Genomic DNA, 23,237 nt, shown 5'->3' with positions numbered 1-23,237 from the left:
AATGTCTATTTGGGAGGAATGTATATATGTAACTGCCTGTGTATAAAATATTTCTATAAGGATTCATCAGGAATGGTTAATGGTTGTCCCTGGGAATTGGGCTGGTCAGCCAGGGACACAGATGGAAAGATTCTTTTTATTGTTTACTCTTCTGTACCTTTTTAATTTTTATTAAGTGAATATATTTTTTATTAAGAAATATAACTAAAATGAAAACAAACAAGCAAATAAACATTTCATCAAATAGAAGGCCAGCTCTATCATTTTCCACAACAAAGTGTGGTTCTGTCTCAGTGAGCTGTGTTTTCTCTCTCATTGATTTCTTGCTTTATGGAGTCATGATGTTCCTTTCAGAGTGGCACTCCCAGAGTTTTTCTTTTCTAACTGTTCCTTTTTAATTTATGGAAGTTGGCAGCAAGATGGAGAGGGTTAGATAGAGAATGTCAGAAAAAAATAATTGGAACGAGTGCTGGGTTATAGGCAGAGCAGGGTGTTCATATCCCTTCTTGGTGGCAGGAAATGGCTCAGTGTCATTCAAAAGCATTCTTTTGAAAAAGTCATTTTTTTTTTTTTTTGTCAACTCTGGTCGGGAAAAAACACTTTTCTGAAATAATCTTTCCTTTTGTGGCTCTAGCCAGTTACTGTTTCAATGCAACAGGAAAAGCTGGAACAGGAGGGGCCAGGGTCTGTGAGGGGAAAATACTGGTGAATCATAAAGAGAATCAGCAAGTCTTTGCCCACATGGGAATGAGTTCCCTGCTGTCTTTCTCTGCCTTCCAGTCTTCACCACATTCTCATCACTGGTTTTATCGTGCCTCCTGAGAGGGCTTACTCTTTTGTTAGAAGTCACCTGTTGGCCAACAGCAAAGGCTATTTACATTTGGAGATCTCTAAATTATTTTAGGTTTGGGGCTTAAATAGACTATTATTTACACCTGTGGTTTTAGTTTGTAAGGAACTTGATTTCAACAGGAGGTTTTTTTCCTATACTGATTTTCCTAGATTCAGATTTGAGAGTTAAGTTACTTCAAGAGATAGATGAGGATCATGGGCTAGTACATTTATAAAATTGTTTTCATGTTTAAAATTTATTTAATTTTCAAAATAAAAAAAATTTATTATTTTTTGCATATTTATTTATTTATTCATTTCCAATTTTTATTTATTTATTTTTGTTACAGATGTTTCTCCTTCCCCCCTAGACACTCTCCTCCCCATCCCACCCCCCACCCCCTAGTATATTTTTAAAAAATTTATAAAATTTATAGAACAGTCTACTCAATCTCAGCAACATTACACAGTTTGTCCACTTGGTGGCATCCAAATATTGAGGTGGAATCATCTGCTTTAAAACTTGGAAATTCACCTGTTAACAGTAGTGGAATGGTTCTGGGCTTTGGACAATTCTGTATGGCTATTTTAAATTACAGTCATGAGGATTATGTAGAAATATGTAAAATTATTTGTGTATAAAATGTCTAAAATATAAATTTACATATATTCTATAATCAGAGCTACATAGACTATGTATGAATACAGACAAAAATTGAAAACAAATATGCAAAAATGAAAACAAGTTTACCCCCCAAATTTCATAAATGATCTTTTCTTTGTTTTGATTTTTTCTTTATTGAGATGTAATTTACACACACACACACAAACCACCCATTTAAAGTATAGAAACTGATGAATTTTTGTAACTGTTTACAATTATTTAGTCACAATCAAGAAGATATAGTTCTATCCACTCTAAAAAGTGTTCTCATGCCTCTTTCCTGTAAATTCACTCCCACAACCACTGACCTGCTTTCTGTTTTGTTTTTCCAGGATTTCTCTTAGATAAAATCACACATATAGTATGTAATCTTTTGTGTTTGACTTCTTTCACTTAGCATAATATTTTTGAGATTCATCCATGTAGTTTCATGTATTAATATTTTATTACTGAATAGTAATCTATAGTATGGATATACCACAATTTGTTTATCCATTTATCAGTTGATGTACATTTAGGTTGTTTGCCCTTTGGGCCTACATAAATCTTTATAGATGTTCTTTTTCTCTGGGGTAAATACCTAAAAGTAGTATTGCTGGATCCTAGAGTAAGTATATGCTTAATTCTTAAATGCTTTTAAACTTGATAATTAATGAAAAACCATTAGTTCTTGAAAGTCACTAATTTTTGCCAAGTAAGTTGGAAAAGATTGAAAAAAATATAGTGAAACTGAGTTTAAGTAAGCTCACTGTAATAGTACAGTTTGTAGCACATCCTGTCAGAGGGCAACTAGGCAGTCATGTATTGAAGCTTATTCACATCTTTGACTTAGTATTTCTGTTCTTAGGAATTTATCATAGAGAAATAATCACAGAGTACACAAAGATGTGTGTACAGTGATACCCACTGAAGCTTTATTTATCATTGTAAAATATTGGAAACAACTCAGATATCTAACTTTAGGGGATTCATTACATACAAGATAGTAGATCTCAATGAAGCAACCCCATTCTGCCATTAAAACATTCATTTTTAAAATAAAGTCAAGGAACTTGGAAAAATGCTTACATGTACTATTTAAGTAGAAAACAGCCAGATAGCAAGTTACACAAATGTGTTTATGTGTGTGTATATCTTCATATGCATATTTGCATAAGAAAAGAACTTTTAACAATGGTTGTATTGGGTGGTAGCAAATGAAGATTGTTTATCTTTTTCTAATATCTCAGTTACTAAATTTACCCAGAGGGAGAAGGGATCCTGACCAGTGTGGAAGAGGTACAGTGTGGTAGAGAAAAGGGCTCAGGACTAGAGGTCAGGAGACCTGGGTTCTAGCCTCTCGCTTAGCTAGATGGACCTTAAATCATCTGTTTGGACTTAATCAGCAAAGAAAAAGGTTCAACAGAATTAGTTGGTTTCAAATCCTATTCTGAGACCCTCCAGGCTCCAGGAGGTTCGGCTCTAGTTTTTATTCTGGCTACAACCTGGACAGCTGCATCGTGTCTCTTTTGGGGTTTAGGGCTTAAAGTCCTATGGAAATTTTTGGAAAAATTTTTTTCTTTCTGTCTTTTAAAATGAATTTCACTGTTTGGAATTCTATGATTTCCTGGTGCTGCTTTGTAATAGGTAAATGCTAGAGAGACAAATTAGAGAGAGAGGGCACATCAGCGAAGGACCAGCTCAGAGAATCTTATCCACATTTGCCATTTATTATCTTACCAAATGTGTAGTTTAGCTAGGCTTATTTATTTTGCCTTTCATTTTCATTTAAGGTTTTGTGTTTTTCCTTTCTTTTTATGTTTCTCTGATTTCCTTTGTCTGTTTGCCTTTAAATATACTATTAGTGTGTGGTTATTTGGCAGAACAAAATTGATGGATTGATTTGAAGGATAGGCTCCACAAAATTCTATTATAAAAATATATTGATATTTTGTAATAGATATTTATTATAAAATATTCCATAATAATGAAATATATTAATACAAATCTATAGTTATGTGAAACTAGTACAATTGTCTTGATCTAGAGCAGTGGTTCTCAACCTTCCTAATGCTGCGACCCTTTAATATAGTTTCTCATGTTGTGCTGACCCCCAACCATAAAATTATTTTCATTGCTACTTCATGACTGTAATTTTGCTACTGTTATGTCTCAGGCGGCCCTTGTAAAAGGATTGTTCGACCCCCAAAGGGGTCGTGACCCATAGGTTGAGAAGCGCTGATCTAGAGGACTAGTTCTCAAACTTTACTGTGCGTCAGAATCACTGGCAGGGTCTGTTAAAAGAGAATGTAGGACCCCACTCATTACTTCCTGATTCAGTATGTCTGAGGTGGGGCCCAAGAATTTGCATTTCTAACAAGTTCTTAGGTGATGCTGATGCTGTGTTTCTGGGCCCACAGTTTGTAAACAACTGATGTAGGAGAACAAGGGTAAGAATGGAGATAACTGTTCCTAGTTTTGACTTTTTACACCTGGCATGCAAACACTACCTGCGGTCTTTTTTTTTTTTTTATCATCCTCACCTGAGGACATTTTTCCATTTTTTGTTTAGGTAGAGTGGGAGGGAGAGAGAGGAGGAGAGAGAGAGAAACATCGATGTGAAAGGGACACATCGAGTGGTCGCCACCCACACAGCCAACCAGGGCCGGGGACAAACTGCAACCGAGGCACGTGCCCTTAGTGGGAACCGAACCTGGGTCTCTCCGGACCACAGGCCGATGCTCTAACCGCTGAGCCAAACCGGCCAGGGCCTACCTGCGGTCTTCAAGGTACTAGTAAATCAGTTACGAAAGGCAAGGTTAAAATACATACACGTATTATACTAACATTGTAAACTTTAAAAGGGGGACATTTATGGTATGTAAAGCATATCTCAATTTTCAAAATACATGTAAAATGTTTGCTTCCTTTTCCCATTTGTAAAAACATATTATTAATTCCCACCTCCATCCCTAGTCCCAACCCCACTGCTGAAATACTAACTTAAAAAAAAAAAAGGAAAAGATTAAGAGCACGCGTTTAGTTTCCACATCCAATAGAAAAGGAGAGAAGGAAGGGAATTTCCAATGTGCAGTATCGTAATCAGCAGTTTTGGAACCCCTTATGTGTGTGGGAGGGAATTGTAGGCGGTTAGCATGTATCTAAAAATGTGATTTGGGAAGTTACTGCAAATTTCTCCACAAACTTAATGTGTATCCTGGAGAGTTAACTGTGAAAGTTAATTAGCTTCATGTGTCTTAATGCTCTTGTTATATGAAGCCTCTCAGACTACTGCAGTGCAACAGATTTAACAGTGCGATTCAGAATTACTTGGCCAAGCCAGATTGCTTCGGCTAAACTGGGGAGAGGAGGGTCCTGTAAAATGCTATTTATTTGCACTTGCATTTGGCCAGCAGCCTGCTTTTAACCAAACTGAGTAAGAACTCCTTATTACCACCTGCATGTTTCTGGCATGAAGCTGAAAGAGTGTGCTGTTATTGAAAAATGGGCACAGTGGACATCCGGCTGGGAGCCTCAACTCAGGGACCTAATGAACCCTGGTGCTGTTACTGCGACGGCACCGTGTTAGCCATTTTTAACAATTCTAGTTCTGCCTAAAGACCTTGGTCTATTTGCTCATTTTGATTTTGTGCCTTTAAAAAAATTTTAGTGACTTTATCTGTCTTGCTCTTTGGGATTTATTTGTACTCTCTGTGAACATTTATATAAACATATATCTCAAGAGCAGAGTGACGCTGCCTTACATAGGAGGCCTAAGCACGTGTCTAAATTTAACTTCCTTAGGACATACTACAGAACTTCTGTGGGTGACCTCCTGCAAGCCTGGGAAAGTATAGTTGTTCTGCTGCTCTTTGCAGAGTTTCTAGGACAGACCCAGCTTCCTGTTTATCAGAAGTAGAGAAGAGAGAACCCTTTATGTCTTAGGAAACCATTTCTATGAGCAGTATGTTGTCTCTCTGTTTATCCTAGGGGGGAAAAAAATCTCTTCCTGTCAGTTTACCAGAAAGGAAAGAGGGAAAATAATCTCCTTCTTTTCTTCCATTAGGATCGTAATTCACTTTTAAACTTAGATATTATGCCTTAGAAAACCTCAAAGAATTAAGAAAAAAATGTGACTGGACCAAGAAAAGAATTCAACCATAAGCATATCTGAATCATGAATTAGTTCCTCTCGTACACATTTTCCTGTGCAGCAAATGCTGGTGCTGAGCTGCTCATATTCACCTACCTTACTATGTAGGTACAGCTGAGCGACTTTAAAACTTCCAGGACTCGGAAACGACCGAGTAGATAAGAATACGCTTTGAAAACACCAGACCTGTAAACCCAAAGGGGAAATTCTGAATATATTTTGCAGTAATAAACTGCAGTTGTAAGATAATAACATCCTTCTGTTACAGTTATAGCAAGAAAGGGATAAGAAACTGTACAGGGAAAAATGATCTTTGATGGTACCCTGATCCCAACTCTCCAGTCGATGCACTTGGATTGGCTCTCGACTGGTCTGGACAAGTACTGTGGTAGCTCCCAGAATGCCCATGTGCAGACAGAGAGGTTCTGAGTATGCCCAGGATAATGGGGTTATGGGATCGGCAATATTTACTGCACACCATTAAGTAGACTTTTAAAAAATTTTTTATTCTTGACTTTTTTTTTTCTTTCTCTTCTCTTTCCTTTTTAATCTCTGGCCCAGACTAAACTTGCCAGGAGCTGTAACTGTCCTTGATATTGTGGCTGACATAATGCTCTGCCCTTGGACCTCCTAGAAGTTACACGTCAAAATCAACGGTTAAATTTTTTTTTAAATCCTCATGCCCAGGCCCCACCCTTAAAGACATTTAACAAGGTGGGGCCTGGGTATCTGAACTTTTAAAAACCCCTCACGTAGCTCTGATGTGTGCTGTGGTGTTGAGAATCAGCCCGTCACGGTGGAAACAAGGACAGAGATCCGCTATTAGATATCCCAATCTATTCCTGTACTGGGGCATCGACTGCACCTGCCCCCTTTGTGCCACAACATTGACAGCTCAGCCCTCAGCCCTCGTCTACTTGGTCCTCCACATACTTGTCCTCTCCCTACTGTCCACTCTTGTCTTCCTTTTGGGCCACCAGGAATTAAATCAGGCCCTGGAAAGGTTTCTATTCTTCTCTGCTGAGCTTCCGTTCCATAGACTGAGGATTGGGCTCACTCATGGATAAATGAGCAAGTAATTGGTAGCCTGTTGAATAGAGTTCATGTTATTCCTACAATAGCAGTGCAAACAGGGACTATATGCTGCTAACTACTGTCTTTCCTGAATCCTATTCTTAACATCATATGGTAAAGCATCAATTTAAAAATCCATTCTTTTCAATTCTACGTAGTAATCAAGTGTTAAAATATTCTCCCCTCCTAGGTTAAAAGGATTCTGAAATTATATAGTGCTTCACTCATCCTACATCCTAACCTCACTCACTCTCCACTGGACACATAATAAATAACACATTCATATGTCTTTTTGTTTCATTTTTTAAATATTTTTAATTGATTTTTTTTTTTTTTTTTAGAGAGAGAGGAAGGGAGAAAGAGATAGAAACATCAATGTAAGAGAGAAACATCAATCTCTGCCTCCTGCATGCCCCTACTGGGGATCAAACCTGCAACCCGGGCATGTGCCCTGACCAGAAATTGAACTGGGACTTCTCAGTCCATGGGATGACGCTCAATCCACTGAGCCACACCAGCTGGGTTCATATGTCTTTTTACAGTGAAACTGCTTTATAAGGTTGGTAGGCTTTCTGCCTAACCAAGACGTACATTTTTTATGTAATGGTTTATTCTTGAAGAGATGGTATCACGTTTTAGAAAACAGTTTTGATAATGTAATTTGTTATATATTTATTCTTCTATGCAACTGTACAATCATTCTATTGAGTTATTTTTTTAAAAAAAAGAGCCCTGGCCGGTTTGGCTCAGCGGTTAGAGCATTGGCCTGCGGTCCCGAGGGACCTGGGTTCAGTTCCCGCTGGGGGTGCATACCTCGGTTGCAGTTTGTCCCTAGCCCTGGTTGGGTTGTGCAGGTGGCGGCCGCTCAATGTGTCCCTTTCACCTCGATGGTTTTTTTTCTCTCTCTCCCTCCTACTCTATCTGAACAAACAAACAAAAAAAGAACAATAAGGGTACTAATTAGAAATCTATAAATAATGTACACATATATAAATATTTATATTTTTTTGCTATTAAAGATTTATATCCAGGAACGTGGGCTCCATCTGTTTATTAAGATCTTATTTTATGTTCTTCAATAAAACGTTATATTATCTTCTTAAGGGTCTTGTACCTATCTTGATAAATTCTTTACTAGAGATTTTTTAACAACTTTAATGAGGCATAATTTATCTTATAGAGTTATGTAACCATCTCCATAAATCAATCTTAGGACTAGTTTACTGCCCCAAAAGTGCCCCTATAACTGTTTACAGCTAGCCCCTAGCCCTAGGCAACCACAGATCTTTCCATCTCTATACATGTGTCTTTTTGGACATATACTATAAATGGCATCATACAATATGCAGTCTTTTGCATCTGGCTTCTTTCAGTTACTTTTTAAGGTTCATCTGTAGCATGTATCAGTAGTTTGTTCCTTTTATTGCTGAGTAGTGTTCCATTGTATGGCTATACCACATTTTCTTTATCCATTCATTAGTTGATGGACATTTGGATTGTTTCCAGTTTTGAGTTCTTATGAATAATGCTGCGATGAATATTTATATACGTTTTATAGAGACATATGTTTTTATTTCTCTTGGGTGGGTTCCTAGGAGTGAAATGGCTGGGTTGAACAATAAGTTTATATTATCTTTTTAAGAAACTGTCAAACTGATTTCTAAAGTGGATGTACTGTTTTACATTCTCACAAGCAATATGTCAGGGTTCCAGTTACTCCACATCAACACCAACATTTGATACTGATGTCTTTTTTATTATAGTCATTTTAGTGGGTCTGTATTAGTTATATACAGCTGCATAACAAATTACTCCAAAATTTATTTTCTTAAGATCAAACATTTATTAAAATCATATAGTTTCTGTGAGTCAGGAATCTGGGCATGGTTAACTAAGTCCTCTGGTTTAGGATTTCACATACGTTACATTCAAGGTGTTTCGGGGGGCTGTATTCATCTCAAGGCTAGGCTGGGAAAGAGGATCTGCTTCTAATCTCCTGTGGGTATTAACAGGATTCAGTTCCTTATGGTTCATTAAACTGAGAGTCTCAGTTCCTCTTGGCTGTAGGCTGAAAGCCTCCTTCAGCTCTTTGCCACATGAGCTTCATCAAAGGGCAACTCTCACATGGCAGCTGGCTTCCGTCAGACAGAGTGACAGAGCAAGAGAGGGTGAGATTTTTGTACTTCAGTCTCGGAAATGAGGTTGTTTAGAAACTGCCTACATATTCATTGTGTTTTGAAGTTGCATTTCCTTAATGACTAATGGTGTTAAACATCTTTTCACATGCTTATTAGCCATTTGTATATCCTCTTTGGTGAAATGGCCACTCAAGTTTTGCTCCTTTAAAAAATTGGGTTGTTTGCCCTTTTACTATTGAGTCATCAGAGTCTTTTATGCATTGCGGATACAGATCCTCATTAAATATTTAATTTTCAAATTGTATCAGTTTTTTATTGCTTTGCTAATAAATGACCACAACTTAGTTTAAACAACATGTTTATTTTTATATTGATCTATAGGTCAAAAATTTGCTAGGGGTCTTACTAGACTAAAACTCAGGTGTCAGCAGCCTCACTCCTTTCTGGAGGTTATAGGGAAGAATCTGTTGTTGACGGAATTCAGTACCTTTCGTTGTAGGATAAAGGTGTCTGTGTTCTTTTTTTTTATCCATACCAGAGGACATTTTTCCATTTTTTGTTCAGATAGAGTGGGAAGGAGAGAGAGAGAGAGAGAAACATCGACGTGAAAGGGACACATCGAGTGGTTGCCACCCACACGACCCAACCAGGGCTGGGGACAGACTGCAACCGAGGTACGTGCCCTTAGCGGGAACCAAACCCGGGTCTCTCTGGACCGCAGGCTGATGATCTAACCGCTGAGCCAAACCGGTCAAGGCGGTCCCCGTGTTCTTGCTGGTCGTAAACTGAGGGCTGTTTGTGGCTTCTAGAGGCCACAGTGTTTCTTGGTTATTGGCCCCCTTCCTTCATCTTCAAAGCCACATCATCATCAATAGGTTGAGTCTTTTTTATGTTGCATCTTTCTGACCCTTTCTCATTAAATCTCTTCCTCACTACAGTCAGGAAAGGTTCTCCCCGTTTAAGGACTCATAATTAGATTGGGCCAACCTGGATAATACAGGATAATCTCCACATCTCAAGGTCTTTAACCTTAATCACACCTGTAGAGTCCCTTTGCCATGTAAGGTAAAAAATTCATAGGTTCTGGGGATCAGGAAGTGGACATTTGGTGGAGGGGGTTTGGGGGGGGCATCATTCTGTCTACCTTACATATATTTTCTCCTAGTTTATGGATTATCATTTCATTTTCTTATTGGTGTTCTTTGAAGTTTAGAAAATTTTAATTTTAATAAAGCCTAATTAATTGATTGATTTTTCTTTCATGGATTATGCTAAAAATACTTTGCCTAACCCAATGTCACAAAGTTTTCCCTGTTACTTTTTTCTAGAAAATTTTATAGCTTTAGCTCTTCACTTTAGATTTATGATCCATTTTTAGTTAATTTTTATATACAGTGTTAGATAAGAATTTGTTTACTTATTTATTTTTTTTGCATCTGGATATCCAGTTGTCCCAGCACTATTTGTTGAAAAAACTCTTCTTTTTTTTTCTCTCATTGAATTATTTTGGCACCTTTGTTGAAAATCAATTATAAGGATTTATTTCTGAGCTCTTAGCTTTCTTCCATTGGTTTGTATGTCTATCCTTGTGCCAATATCACACTGTCTTCTTTTCTAGGTACTTTTAAGTTTTTGTTACTATCAGGAATCAGGTTAAAATTACCTTGAATCTAAAACATTATTAACTCAGAGCTATTTTCCTTAAAATGACTGACAGATTAATATTTAATCTATTATAAAATTGGAATAATAGGAAAATGCTGCTTTTATGCCTGAATTAGGTAACTTAAAATTGCTTTGGATCCATTAAATTCTAATGGAACTAAGTTGCAAAGATATTAGAGACTTTGGTATTTGTGTTACATTAAATGCCGTGTTGAATAATATTTAATTTTGTACTTTGAATTTGAACAGATTATCATCATTCTGATTATTACTTGCTCATTTTCCCTTAGTGTAAGTAACATTTTCAAAGATCTGATTTTCTTACTTCTTTCAGATCAGTCTCTAGAACCCCGTAGACTCTACAACAGGCCGGTTCAGAGCTTGCCCAACATGGACTCTATATTCAGTGAAGCCATTCTGAGGATGCGGAAGCAGCACCCCGGGTGCCTTTCTCAGGAGACTTGTGTCCGTGCAGTCCAGGCTGCCGTACAGTATCCCTATGAGGTGGGCATCAAGAAGGAGGGGGAGCTGTTTATGTACCTTCGGCAATCAGGGCAGGCGAGAGCCCTGCAATATGCGTTCTTGGCTGAGAGGAATGTAAATAAGTGGTCAGTGCCGTCTGGAGCATCCTGGAAGACAGCGTCGGGACGGCCCATCTCCTCCGCGGGCGTTGTCGGTAAGAACATGCGGTAGTTAATATCAGTCTCCATATCTGCACAGGTGAAGTGCTGCAACCATTTGTTTGGGGCCACCAGGTGCCAGGTTCTTTGCTAAATATATTACATGTGTTAGCTAAAGTAATTTTCACCCCAGCCCATGAACTATCTTTATTTCCACATGTGAGGCCTAGAGACACCTTCTCAACAAGGAGCTAAACACAAGTGGTGTCAGAGTTGGAGCTAGGTCTTTCTGAATCCAGACTCTGGGCATTCGTCACTCACCCCAATCTGTTCTCTGTATGAATCTGTCACTCCTGGATTTCCCAGCAATGATTATTATATGAACCACATTTTAAGATGTGTCCTGTCACTCTTGCAGCTAGGCATTTGGGATGAAGTCTCTGTCTATCTGGTCCCTGGAACCATCACTTCTCCTCGTTCAAAACTGCTATCTCAAATCCATTTGAACCTTGAAACAGGAGGACTTCCCTACTTTTGACCTCTGGAATTTTCCCAAATAAATGTCTTCTTTTCTCAGAAGCTAGCTCTCTGATTGGCTTCTTTGGGCCACTTCCTAACCTTCACTTGCACTTAGTCTTGGCCCAAGAATGGCTTTTTGTGGATTTTAAACCCTGTGAAATGGGAATCAAACTGTTAATATGTTTCAGTTCATGTACAGTCTTTTGGAGGAAAAAGTTCATAGTTTACTAAAAGCATCAACTTTCTTAACTGTCACCTGGCTTTTAGCACCCAACCCAACCTAGAGGGAAAGAGTTCACTCTATACATCTTCTTAGTCTGTTATCTCAGTCAAGTTTTAGTATGTCTTTTAAAATTTTTCAAATACATTTGATATACAATATTTTATTAGTTGCAGGTGTACAACAGAGTGATTAGATATTTATATAATTTACGAAGTGATAACCCTGATAGGTCTAGTATCCGCCTGATACCTACCATAGTGGTACATACTATATACAATGGAATACTACTCAGTCATAAAAAAGAATGAAGTCTTGCCATTTGCTACAACATGAATGGACTTAGAGGGTTATGCTAAGTGAGATAAGTCAGACAGGGAATGACAAATATCATATGAATTTACTTATATGTAGAATCTAAAAAACAAAATAAATGAACCAACAAAATAGAAACAAACTCATAGATACAGAGAACATTTTGATGGTTGCCAGATGGGAGGGCTGTTAGTAGGATGGGTGAAAAAGGGGAAGGGATTAAGAAACACAAATTGCCAGATGTAAAATGGGATGACTTTAACACAAATACATGTGCTCCTTCCAGCACTGACTCTGTTTACTTGTGATTTTTTAAGGAAATACATACAAAGAGTGACAAAGAAATATGGGCGTTCCTTTTTTTGTACTCTTTCAGCAACACCAATATGTGTTTCTAGTTGTATACTTACTTGTTTCTTCTTCCCTATGTTCCTTCAAGCCAAGAATAATTAATGCAAAATAATAGCCAAACTTATATTTATCAGTATTGCTTGTTAACCATTGTTTGAGAGTTTTCCTATTTCTTCTTTGTAAGCTTTTTATTTATTTTTTATTTTTAAAAATGATTTTTAGAGAGAGAGGATGGGAGAGGGGGAGAGAGAGAGAAACATCGATGTGAGAGGGAAACATTGATCAGCTGCCTCCTGCACGCCGCTTACTGGGGATCTAGCCCAAAACCTGGGCATGTGTTCTGACTGGTAATCAAACCGGCAACCCTTCAGTGCACAGGATGACACCCAACTGACTGAACCACACCAGCGAGGGCCTTTGTAAGCCTTTTTAAAAAGACTTAGGGCCTTGGCTGGTTTAGCTCAGCTGTTAGAGCATCGGCCTGCGGTCCAGAGAGACCCGGGTATGGTTCCCGCTAAGGGCACGTACCTCAGTTGCAGTTTTTCCCCAGCTCTGGTTGGTCGTGTGGGTGGCAGCCACTCGATGTGTCCCTTTCACGTCGATGTTTCTCTCTCTCTGTCTCTTCCTCTCTCTCCCTCTCACTCTATCTGAACAAAAAATGGAAAAATGTCCTCGGTGAGGATAAAAAAAAAAATAGATAAAAAAGACTTCGGGTTTATCTGACATAGAATATTTACATTTGAAGTTGTTGTTTTTTTTAAGTATACCCCACATTGTTCTGAAAATATTTTTTAAAAAGTTTTAAATATACAACCCTGGCCGGTTTGGCTCAGCGGTTAGAGCGTCGGCCTGCGGTCCTGAGAGACCCTGGTTCGGTTCCCGCTAAGGGCGCGTACCTCGGTTGCAGTTTGTCCCCAGCCCTGGTTGGTTGTGCGGGTGGCAACCACTCGATGTGTTCCTTTCACGTCGATGTCTCTCTCTCTCTCTCTCTGTTCCTCTCTCTCCCTCCCACTCTACCTGAACAAAAAATGGAAAAATGTCCTCGGGTGAGGATAAAAAAAAAAAATTAAAAAAAAAAAAAAAAGTTTTAAATATACAGAAAACAACATGGATAAAAATAAACTGAGTGGTTCTTCATGCTCATTCCCATATTGCTCTTTTTTTCTTCCCTAACCTGTATAGTTCAGCTTATTCAATTTCACCTACTTCAGTATGATCTTTCTTCAAATATCTCTTTAAATATCTTTATATTGAAGATTTCTTGATTCAGTCAACCACATATAATTTCTTTCCTTTGAATCATCAAAGAAATGTAAACTTTTCACATCACTTACTTTACCTTATAGGATGGATATTTGTGAACTTTTCTTCTTCCCACTACTAGATTACAGGATTCCTGAGGATAGGTACTTTTCATCTTTTTAACAGTTTTATTGAGATATAACTCATATACCATAAAATCCACCCTTTTAAAGAGTACAGTTCAATGTAAAATGATGCAGCTGCTATAGAAAACAGTATGGCAGTTCCTCAAAAAAGTAAAAATAGAATTACTATATGATCCAGCAATTTCACCTCTGGGCATATACCCAAAAGAATTGAAAGCAGGACTTGGACAGATATTTGGACACTCATGTTCACAGCAGCATCATTCACAATAGCTTAAAGTAGAAGCAATCCAAGTGTTCATTAGTGGGTGAATGATTTTTAAAATGCTGTGTATACATATGATGGGATATTATTCAGTTTTTAAAAAGTAGGAAATTCTGACACATAATATAAAATAGATGAACCTTGACAATATTATGCTAAATGAAATAAGTTAGTCACAAAAGAACAAATTCTATGTGATTCCACTTATATATGAGGTACCTAAAGTAGTCAAAATCATAGAGATGGAGTGTAGAATGGTGGTTGCAAGTGGCTGGGGGGAAGGGAGAATGGGGAATTATTGTTTTAAGGATACAGAGTTTGAGTTTTTCAAGATGAAAAGAGTTCTGGAAATGGATGGTGGTGTTGGTTGCAGAACAATGTGAATGTACTTAATGCACTAAACTGTAAGCTAATGTAAATTTTACATGTATTTTACCACAATTAACATTAAAAAAGATACATAGTAACAATGTCACCAAAAAATGAATATTCACAAAGTTGTAAAACCATCGCCACACTCAATTTTACATTTTCATCACCTGGAAAAGAAGCCCTGAACCCAGCAGCAGTCTTTACCCATTGTTCTTCCCTCAGCCCTGGCAACCACTAACCTACTTTCTGTCTCCATGGATTTGCCTAATCTAGATATTTCATATAAATGGAATCATATGACATGTGACCTTTTGTGTCCAGCTTCTTTAATTTAGCATAGTATTTTTAAAGTTCATCCACATTGTAGGATAAATCAATACTTTGTTCTTTTTTGTGGCTGAATAAGATTCCACTGTTTGGATATACCACACGTTTATCCATTCATTAATTGATGGACATTTGTGTTGTTTCCACTTTTTAGCTATTTTGAATGCTGCTGATCTGAACATCTATGTACACATTTTATGTAGACACATGTCTTCAATTATCTTAGGGACACACACACACACATACCTACTTCCTTAGGAGTAACAATTGCTGGATCATATGGCAACTCCATATTTAACATTTGAGGAACTTCTGAACAGTTTTTCCACAGCAGCTGTACCATTTTACAATCTGCTAGCAATGTATCAGGGTTACAATTTCTCCACATCCTTGCCACTACGTGTTACTATCTTTTCAATTATAGATAACACTATAGTGGGTATAAAGTGGGAGCTCATTGTGATCTTGATTTGAATTTTCTTAATGACTGTTGATGTTAGGCATCTCTTTACATGATTATTGGACATTTGTATATCTTCTTTGAAGAAATTTTTATTAGACCCTTTGCCTAATTTTAAATTGAGATATCTTTTTATTGTTGAGTTTGAGTTCTTTATATGTTCTAATATAAATCCCTTATCAGATATGTAATTTGCAAAATTTTTTTCCCATTCTGTGGCTCTTTTCACTTTCTTTACGGTATCCTTTGAAGCACAGAAGTTAAAAATTTTGATAATGTCCAATTTATCTATTTTTTCTTTTGTTGCTTGTGCTTTTTATGTCATATCTAAGAACCCATTGTTTAGGACATGAGATTTACTCATAAAAATTTTATGGTTTGAGCTCTTACTTTGGTCTGTTATATATTTTGAGTTCATTTTTGTATATAGTGAGGTAGGGGTTCAACTTCATTCTTTTGCATGTGGCTATCCAGTTCTCCCAGTACAATTTATTGAAAAGACTGTTCTTTCCCCCATTGAATTTTCTTGCAACCCTTGTCAAAAATCGATTGGCCGTAAGTGTATGAGTTTATTTCAGGACTCTCAGTTCTATTCTGTTGACCTATATGTCTGTCCTTATGCCAGTACCACATTGTCTTGAATACTGTAGCTTTGTCATAATTTTTGAAATTGGGAAGAGTGAGTGCTCCAACTTTGGTCTTATTTTCCAATATCATTTTGGTTGTTCTGCATTCTTTATATTTGTATATACATTTTAGGATCAGCTTGTTAATTTCTGCAACAACAACAACAAAAAAAAACAGTTGAATTTTTGTTAGGGATTGCACTGAATCTACAGATCAATTTGGATAGTATTGGCATCTTAACAATACTAAGCCTTCTGAATAATGAACATGAGATTTTCCTATATATTTAGGGCTTCTTTAATTTCTTTCAATAATGATTTTGGCTTTTAGCATACAGGTTTTACAATTCTTTATTAAATTTATTCTGAATTAATTTGTTCTTTTTGATGCTGTTGTAAACAGAATTGTTTTCTTAATTTCATATTCAGATTGCCCATTGCTAATGTGCAGAAATGCAATTGATTTTTATATATCGATCTTGTATCCTGCAACTTTGATGAACTTGTTTATTAATTCTAATAATGTGTGTGAATCCTACTTATTGTTATGTACTCTAAAGCACTTAAAATAATGTCTAGCCTTAACTAGTATTCAATCCATTTATATTCCTTGAATTGATCTCTTTAAATGCCATATTGCCACAGAATCCTTGCATCCACTGAGTAGCCTTGCAGTTCTCAAAACCATTGAATCACTTTTCCTTCTTGACTCTCACTTACAGGCTTGGGAACAATGGGTCGAGGCATTGTCATTTCTCTTGCAAAGGCCAGGATTCCTGTGATTGCCGTAGAACCAGACAAGAAGCAGCTAGAAACTGCAAACAGGATTATAACCTCCTTGTTGGAAAAGGAAGAATCCAAAATGAAGCAGAGTGGCCACACTTGGTCAGGACCAAAACCCAAGTTAACCACATCTATGAAGGAGCTTAGTAGTGTAGATTTAGTCATTGAAGCAGTATTTGAGGAAATGAATCTGAAGAAGCAGGTCTTCGCTGAACTGTCAGCCGTGTGCAAGCCAGAAGCGTTTTTGTGTACCAATACGTCAGCCCTGGACATTGATGAGATTGCTTCATCCACTGATCGTCCTCACTTGGTCATTGGCACCCATTTCTTCTCACCAGCTCATATCATGAAGTTGTTAGAGGTTATTCCCAGCCGATACTCTTCCCCCACTACTATTGCCACTGTTATGGACTTATCAAAAAAGATTAAAAAAATTGGAGTAGTTGTAGGCAACTGTTTTGGATTTGTTGGGAATAGAATGTTGCATCCTTATTACAATCAGACGTATTTCTTGTTAGAAGATGGCAGTACGCCAGAGGAGATAGATAATGTGCTGGAAGACTTTGGTTTCAGAATGGGACCTTTTAGAGTGTCTGATCTTGCTGGGTTAGATGTGGGTTGGAAATCTAGAAAGTGGCTAGGTCTTACTGGATCTACATTGCCTCCAGGGACTCCTGCCCGAAAGCGAGGCAATAGGCGATATTGCCCAATTCCTGATATGCTCTGTGAATCAGGACGATTTGGCCAGAAGACAGGTAAAGGTTGGTACCAATATGACAAGCCATTGGGTAGGATTCACAAACCTGATCCCTGGGTTTCCAAATTTCTGTCACAGTATAGGGAAACCTATCACATTGAACCACGTATCATTAGCAAGGATGAGATTCTTGAGCGCTGCTTATATTCACTCATTAATGAGGCATTCTGTATCTTGGGGGATGGGATAGCTGCTAGCCCAAAGCACATCGATGTTATCTATTTACATGGGTATGGATGGCCAAGGCACAAGGGTGGGCCCATGTTCTATGCTTCCACAGTTGGGTTGCCCACAGTGCTAGAGAAGTTACAGAAATATTACAGGCAGAATCCTGATATTCCCCAACTGGAGCCTTGTGACTATCTGAAAAAATTGGCTTCCCAAGGAAACCCTCCTCTGGAAGAATGGCAGAGCTTGGCAGGACCCCCCATCAGTAGATTATGATTCAGCCTTTTATGCCTCACATGCTGGCATCAGGTAATGCTCACTGAATTTCACTGAAATTAAATCAGAAGGTCCAAAGTAAGAATGCTTTGAAATACAAAGCTAAAGAAATAACCAGCTAAACCTCCTCTTTGTGTCTTCTGTCTGATGATTCTTATGGATCAAATATTTAGTAATGTGCTTCCTACGCCTCTGAGTCTGTCCCAACAGATAAACTATTTTTCAATCCTAATGAATAAACTCATGCTAATATCTTAATAGTTAAGAAGAGAGCCTCGGGGATAAGTTGAGGAACCCAACTGCTTTTATCATTGAAGAAATATGTAATCAATGAATAACTGATAAAAGCAACTAAGTTATACATTAATTTTGACCCTCTTCAGCCTCACACACATAGCACTGAGAGGCAATAAATCCTATGGATCCTTCATTCAACAAACATTCACTGTGCCTCCCCTGAGCATCTTGCATAGCACTTGGCAGACCTAGAGCCCAGGCAGGCATTAACCCAGTATGGATGCCTGTGATGAAGTTCAGTCAGTAGTCTCGGAGGTGAAGTGGAGATAGTTGGCAGGGTAGAGTCAGCGGTGAGGGTCTCTGTGAGTGAGCACGAAAAGCTGCGTAAGGAGAAGCAGGGTATCAAAGGCACAACAGAGTTGAAGTTGTAGGCAAGACACAGTTGGGATCTGGTGAGGGGCCAAGTACTTCAGACCAGAATGGGGAACTCCGAGTAGCTTGGCAAGTCATGCTCAATGTATTGCTTCTGTCCAAGGCCCAGTCACACATGTGCACAGTTGTGCTTACTGCCTGCAAGGGCTCAGTATTGTTTGCTGATAATTTCCTTGAGATCAGGGGATGTCTTGGTCTTTCTTTACTCTTTTGTTCATGGAGGAATAATAGGTAGTAAGTAGTAAGTTGATAACTTAGTATGAGAAGGGATCTTAGAGAACATCTAACCTCCTCTGATTCTGTGTTAGATTTAGATTCTGTAATGATGCCAGTTTTCCTGTCATGATAAGCCATTGTGATGCTGGGTGTGAAAATAGTTGAGTCTTGAAAAATCTAAAATTACTACAAAACAAATTGTGTATAATTCTGTTATAATTATAAGACTTCTCTTTTAATGTTTTGTGTGGTTAACAGTTGAAGGGTTGGTCAACACAAAAACTTGTACATAAATGTTTGCAGCAGAATTATTTATAATAGCCTAAAATTAGAAACAAACTAAATGTCCATCACTGATGGATGGATGGATGGATAAACAAAGTATGGAATAGCCATACACAATAGAATATTTGGCCATTAAAAGAGATGAAGTACTGATACATGCTGCAACATGATGGACCTGGAAAATATTTTGCTAAGTGAAAGAACCCAGTCACAAAAGACCACATATTGTATGAACATTTAAATAAAATGTTAAGAATAGGCAAATCTATAGAAACAGAAAGCAGATTAGAGGTTGCCTGAGGCTGGAATGATTGGGGGTGAGGAATGGGGAGTGACTGTAAATAAGTACAGGATTTCTTTTTGAGTTAATAAAAATGTTCTAAAAGTATTGTGGTGGTGATTACATAAGTCTGTGTACTAAAAATCATTGAGTTGTATACCTTAAGTAGGTTAATAATATGGTATGTAATTATATCTGAACTAAGTTTTAAATAAATAAGTAAATAAATAAATGGGCTCAAGTGTTGTCCTTCAATGGGATGTTGTTTTCACAATATTTTCACCTGTGAACCCAAACCAAACTATTGAAAGTCCTGGCTGGTATGGCTCAGCAGTTGGAGCATTGGCCCATGGACCAATGGGAGGGAGGTCTGATTCCCATCAAAGAAATGTACCTCAGTTGCAGTTCGATTCCTAGCCCTGGTTGGGGTCATGTGGGAGGCAACCAATCGATGTGTCTCTCTCACATCAATGTTTCTCTCTCTTCCTCCCTCCCTCTCTCCCTCCCTCTCTCCCTCCCTCTCTATCTGAAAATCGGTGGAAAAGTATCCTTGGGTGAGAATTTTTTTTAAAAAGTTCTGATAGAGAAATCTTGAATGAATATAGTATGCTTTTCATTGTAAAAACAACAAAAAAGCAAAACACCCCTAAAGTGTGCCTTGGATTGCAGTTTAATTTAGAATAATTTTTAAGATGTATATTGCTGGAGTATATATAAATTGGTCCTTGAAATTAAAGACATCAATAGAAAATATTCCTGAAAGTAGTAACTTTGTCTCCAAAGTGACTTATTTTGAAATTATTGTGAACATACACACATCAACTTTTTCTCCTTTAAACTTTTAGTGGAATGAGAGATCACCTCACAGCTGCCAGAATGGCCGCCATCAACAAATCCTCAAACAAGTGCTGGCGAGGGTGTGGAGAAAAGGGGACTCTAGTACACTGCTGGTGGGAATGCAGACTGGTGCAGCCACTATGGAAAACAGTATAGTGTTACCTCAAAAAATTAAAAATGAAACTGCCATTTGACCCAGTGATCCTACTTCTTGGAATATGTCCTAAGAAGTCTGAAACATCAATCAGAAAGAATATATGTACCCCTCTGTTCATAGCAGTGCTATTTACAATAGCTAAGATCTGGAAACAGCTCAAGTGGCCATTAATAGATGAGTGGATAAAAAAGCTGTGGTACATTTATACAATGGAATACTATGCGGCTGTAAGAAAGAGAGATCTCTTGCCCTGGCTGGTTTGGCTCACATACCAAAAAAAAAGGAAAGAAAGAGAGATCTCTTACCCTTTCAGATGACATGGAGGGACGTGGAGACTATCATGCTAAGCAAAATAAGCCAGTCAGAGAAAGACAAGCACCAATGATCTCACTTATTTGTGGAACATAATGAACAAAATAAGCTGTCAACCAAAATCCAGAATCATGGAAGTAGGGAACAGACAAACTCAAAGGGATGGGGGTTGGGAGGGGTGGGAAGACATAAACCAAGAAACTTATGGGGGTCAATGGGGAAAAAGGGGGACATTTGTAATACTTCCAATAATAAAAAAATTACAGAATAAAGAGAAATAAGGTAGTAGATATAAATATCAAATAAATAAATAAACCTTTAGTGGATTTTATTTTGAGTTCTTAAAACTCAGTTTTACCCTACACTATCCTCTAGATCAGGGCTTTGAAACTAGAGTGTCTATGAATAGGTTTTATGAGTCAATAATCCCTGAAATTTATGCTCATGTTTGTGTATATGTATCTGAATGCATTTCTGTGAAGAGATATCATATTCTCATAAGTGTTTATGACCCAATAAAAGTTAAGGACCAACATTTTATATATAAATAAATTGAGAAGAAAAAGAAATATGAGTTATTTATTTTTATTTTATATCGAGGGAGCCAAACCTAATTCTAATTTGTTGGGTCCTACATAAAACAATATGATGAAACCTTTCCAGGGTATGCTGTCCCATCCTTGAAAATGCACTTGCTTAAAGAGCTTATTTGGTTGTTAATAATTTAAAACTATCTTTAAAAAACAGCTTTTGAATGACATTTTTAAAATGTGTTCTAATGGTAATCGACTCTGATGAGAACCATATATTAGAAACACACTTGAAGCTTTGCCATCATACTCCAGCTTTGAAGATGAGACTAACGATGTTACTGAAATCAGTAACGGCTCTGTGCAGCTGTAGTTGCTACCTACTTATTCATTTCCAGCAGGAACAGGTGTGTGTGGGAGCGATAAAGTGAGGGATCCTCAACTCCCCTGATTAATGATATTGCAGAAAAGTGTATGCAAATCATACTCTACAGCACTGTAGGAACCTGGAATTTCTGGGGTCTTATATTTGTCTTTAAAATAGACCCCTATAAAAGAGAAATATTGTGGGCTCACTAGATTGTTTGAATCCTTTTGGTAGCCTAATATAAATCGAGTGCTCTGAATTATGTTTAAAAGCAGCTTTTTGCAAGAACAAAACAGTCTTTGACGATTCTTGGGACTATCAGTGCTGTCTGCTTATCTTGTCAGCTTATATATATTTTGAGATTAATAGACAAGTTACACCATTTCCTGGCAGGATAGCAGCATTACACGACTCTGAGGGACACCATTTCATACTATGGTCCAAGGGGTTGCCATTCACATAGAAACAATGTGAATGGCACCCCCTAGAGTTGTGCAACACCCGGTACTGTGTCCAGGGCATTTCATGTAGAGATTTCAAGCCAAAAACTCTTTCTTCTGCTTGTTGCTGTATTTTCCTGAACAAAAGTTCTTTGACAAGAGTAGAGGGAAGGTCTTAATCTAATGATGTCCCCAATGGGACCAACTCTTTAGAAATATTACATCTTGTCTGTTCTTTTTAGTATTTTTCCCCCAGAGCCTGGAGAAAGGAGACCACAAGAGAAATGCATAGGGCTTTTCATTCTTGTTCAAAGAATTTCAGGGCACTTCAGTTGTAATATTTACTTGTTCTCTTTCACTAAACTTAAAATAGCCTGGCAGAGTGAGTACCCAAAAGCATCTGACAAGATGGCACAAGCAGAGATATGGCAGTCAATCTTGGGTACATATTTCCTAGTTAGGGTTTTCCACCTTCTCTAAGAGGAAGCAGTGCTAACCAGGAGCAGTTGCTAATTCTATGCACAAGGTGAGATCCTTAGGATGAAGGAGGGCAAAATCTTCTCCAACCAAGTCATAAGTGCACTGGATTCCCGAAACCTGCTGGGGCCTAGAGAGCTGTTGATTTGTAAATCTTGGCAGAGACTGTTGGCTATAACCCAAAATGGTTTTTTTCTTCTGTAGTAATCAATTTCCAAAGTTTTAGATGAGCATTTGGTTGCTCACAATATACAACACATTTGTCAGCTTCTCTTGGATCCAGTTGTGAACATGTGACTAAGATCCAGACAATAGGATGTAAGTGGATGTGTCCCATGACCGCGTTTGAGAACCTACCTTAAGAGTCAGATGATGTGCATTCTTTGTTTCTTTTTTGTTTATCCTCCATCTTGCTGCTTGGAACACAGATGTGATGGTGGGAATTTGACCAGCTATACTGGACCATGAGGACAACAGTCATGCCCTAGGGATAACAGAATGGAGGTTGTTATACAAAGAGCTGAGATCTGAGAAAACCACAGCATATTGTCTGTTGATTACAAAGAAAAACCTGGAGGACTGGCTGTAAAATACATGGGCTTATTAGGACTTAGGTGTGCACTGGGGGTGGCCAGCCATTGAAATTTCCGCCTTGCCGGGCGGACAGCTGGCAAAGTTTCTGCAACCTAAGCTTTCCCAGTTCAGAGTTGTATAAA

The 23,237-nt window shown here is 37.9% G+C and overlaps 1 protein-coding gene across 1 annotated transcript in view; it reads left to right on the top strand.

Annotated features, from left to right (window-relative positions):
• The window catches only part of EHHADH (enoyl-CoA hydratase and 3-hydroxyacyl CoA dehydrogenase), a 47,267-nt gene extending 29,048 nt beyond the window's left edge, over nucleotides 1–18,219 (top strand). Inside the window, exons 6-7 of the mRNA XM_036243803.1 lie at nucleotides 10,839–11,180; nucleotides 16,690–18,219. Coding sequence (XP_036099696.1) covers nucleotides 10,839–11,180; nucleotides 16,690–17,951 — 1,604 coding nt within the window. The 3' untranslated portion in view covers nucleotides 17,952–18,219. The remainder of the gene's footprint in view (nucleotides 1–10,838; nucleotides 11,181–16,689) is intronic.
• The last annotated feature ends 5,018 nt before the right edge of the window (nucleotides 18,220–23,237 follow it).

Source organism: Molossus molossus, unplaced genomic scaffold (assembly GCF_014108415.1).
Source record: "Molossus molossus isolate mMolMol1 unplaced genomic scaffold, mMolMol1.p scaffold_m16_p_5, whole genome shotgun sequence".
Taxonomy (NCBI): domain Eukaryota; kingdom Metazoa; phylum Chordata; class Mammalia; order Chiroptera; family Molossidae; genus Molossus; species Molossus molossus.
Note: the sequence above shows the minus strand (reverse complement) of the source record. Positions and strands in the feature narration are given on the sequence as shown.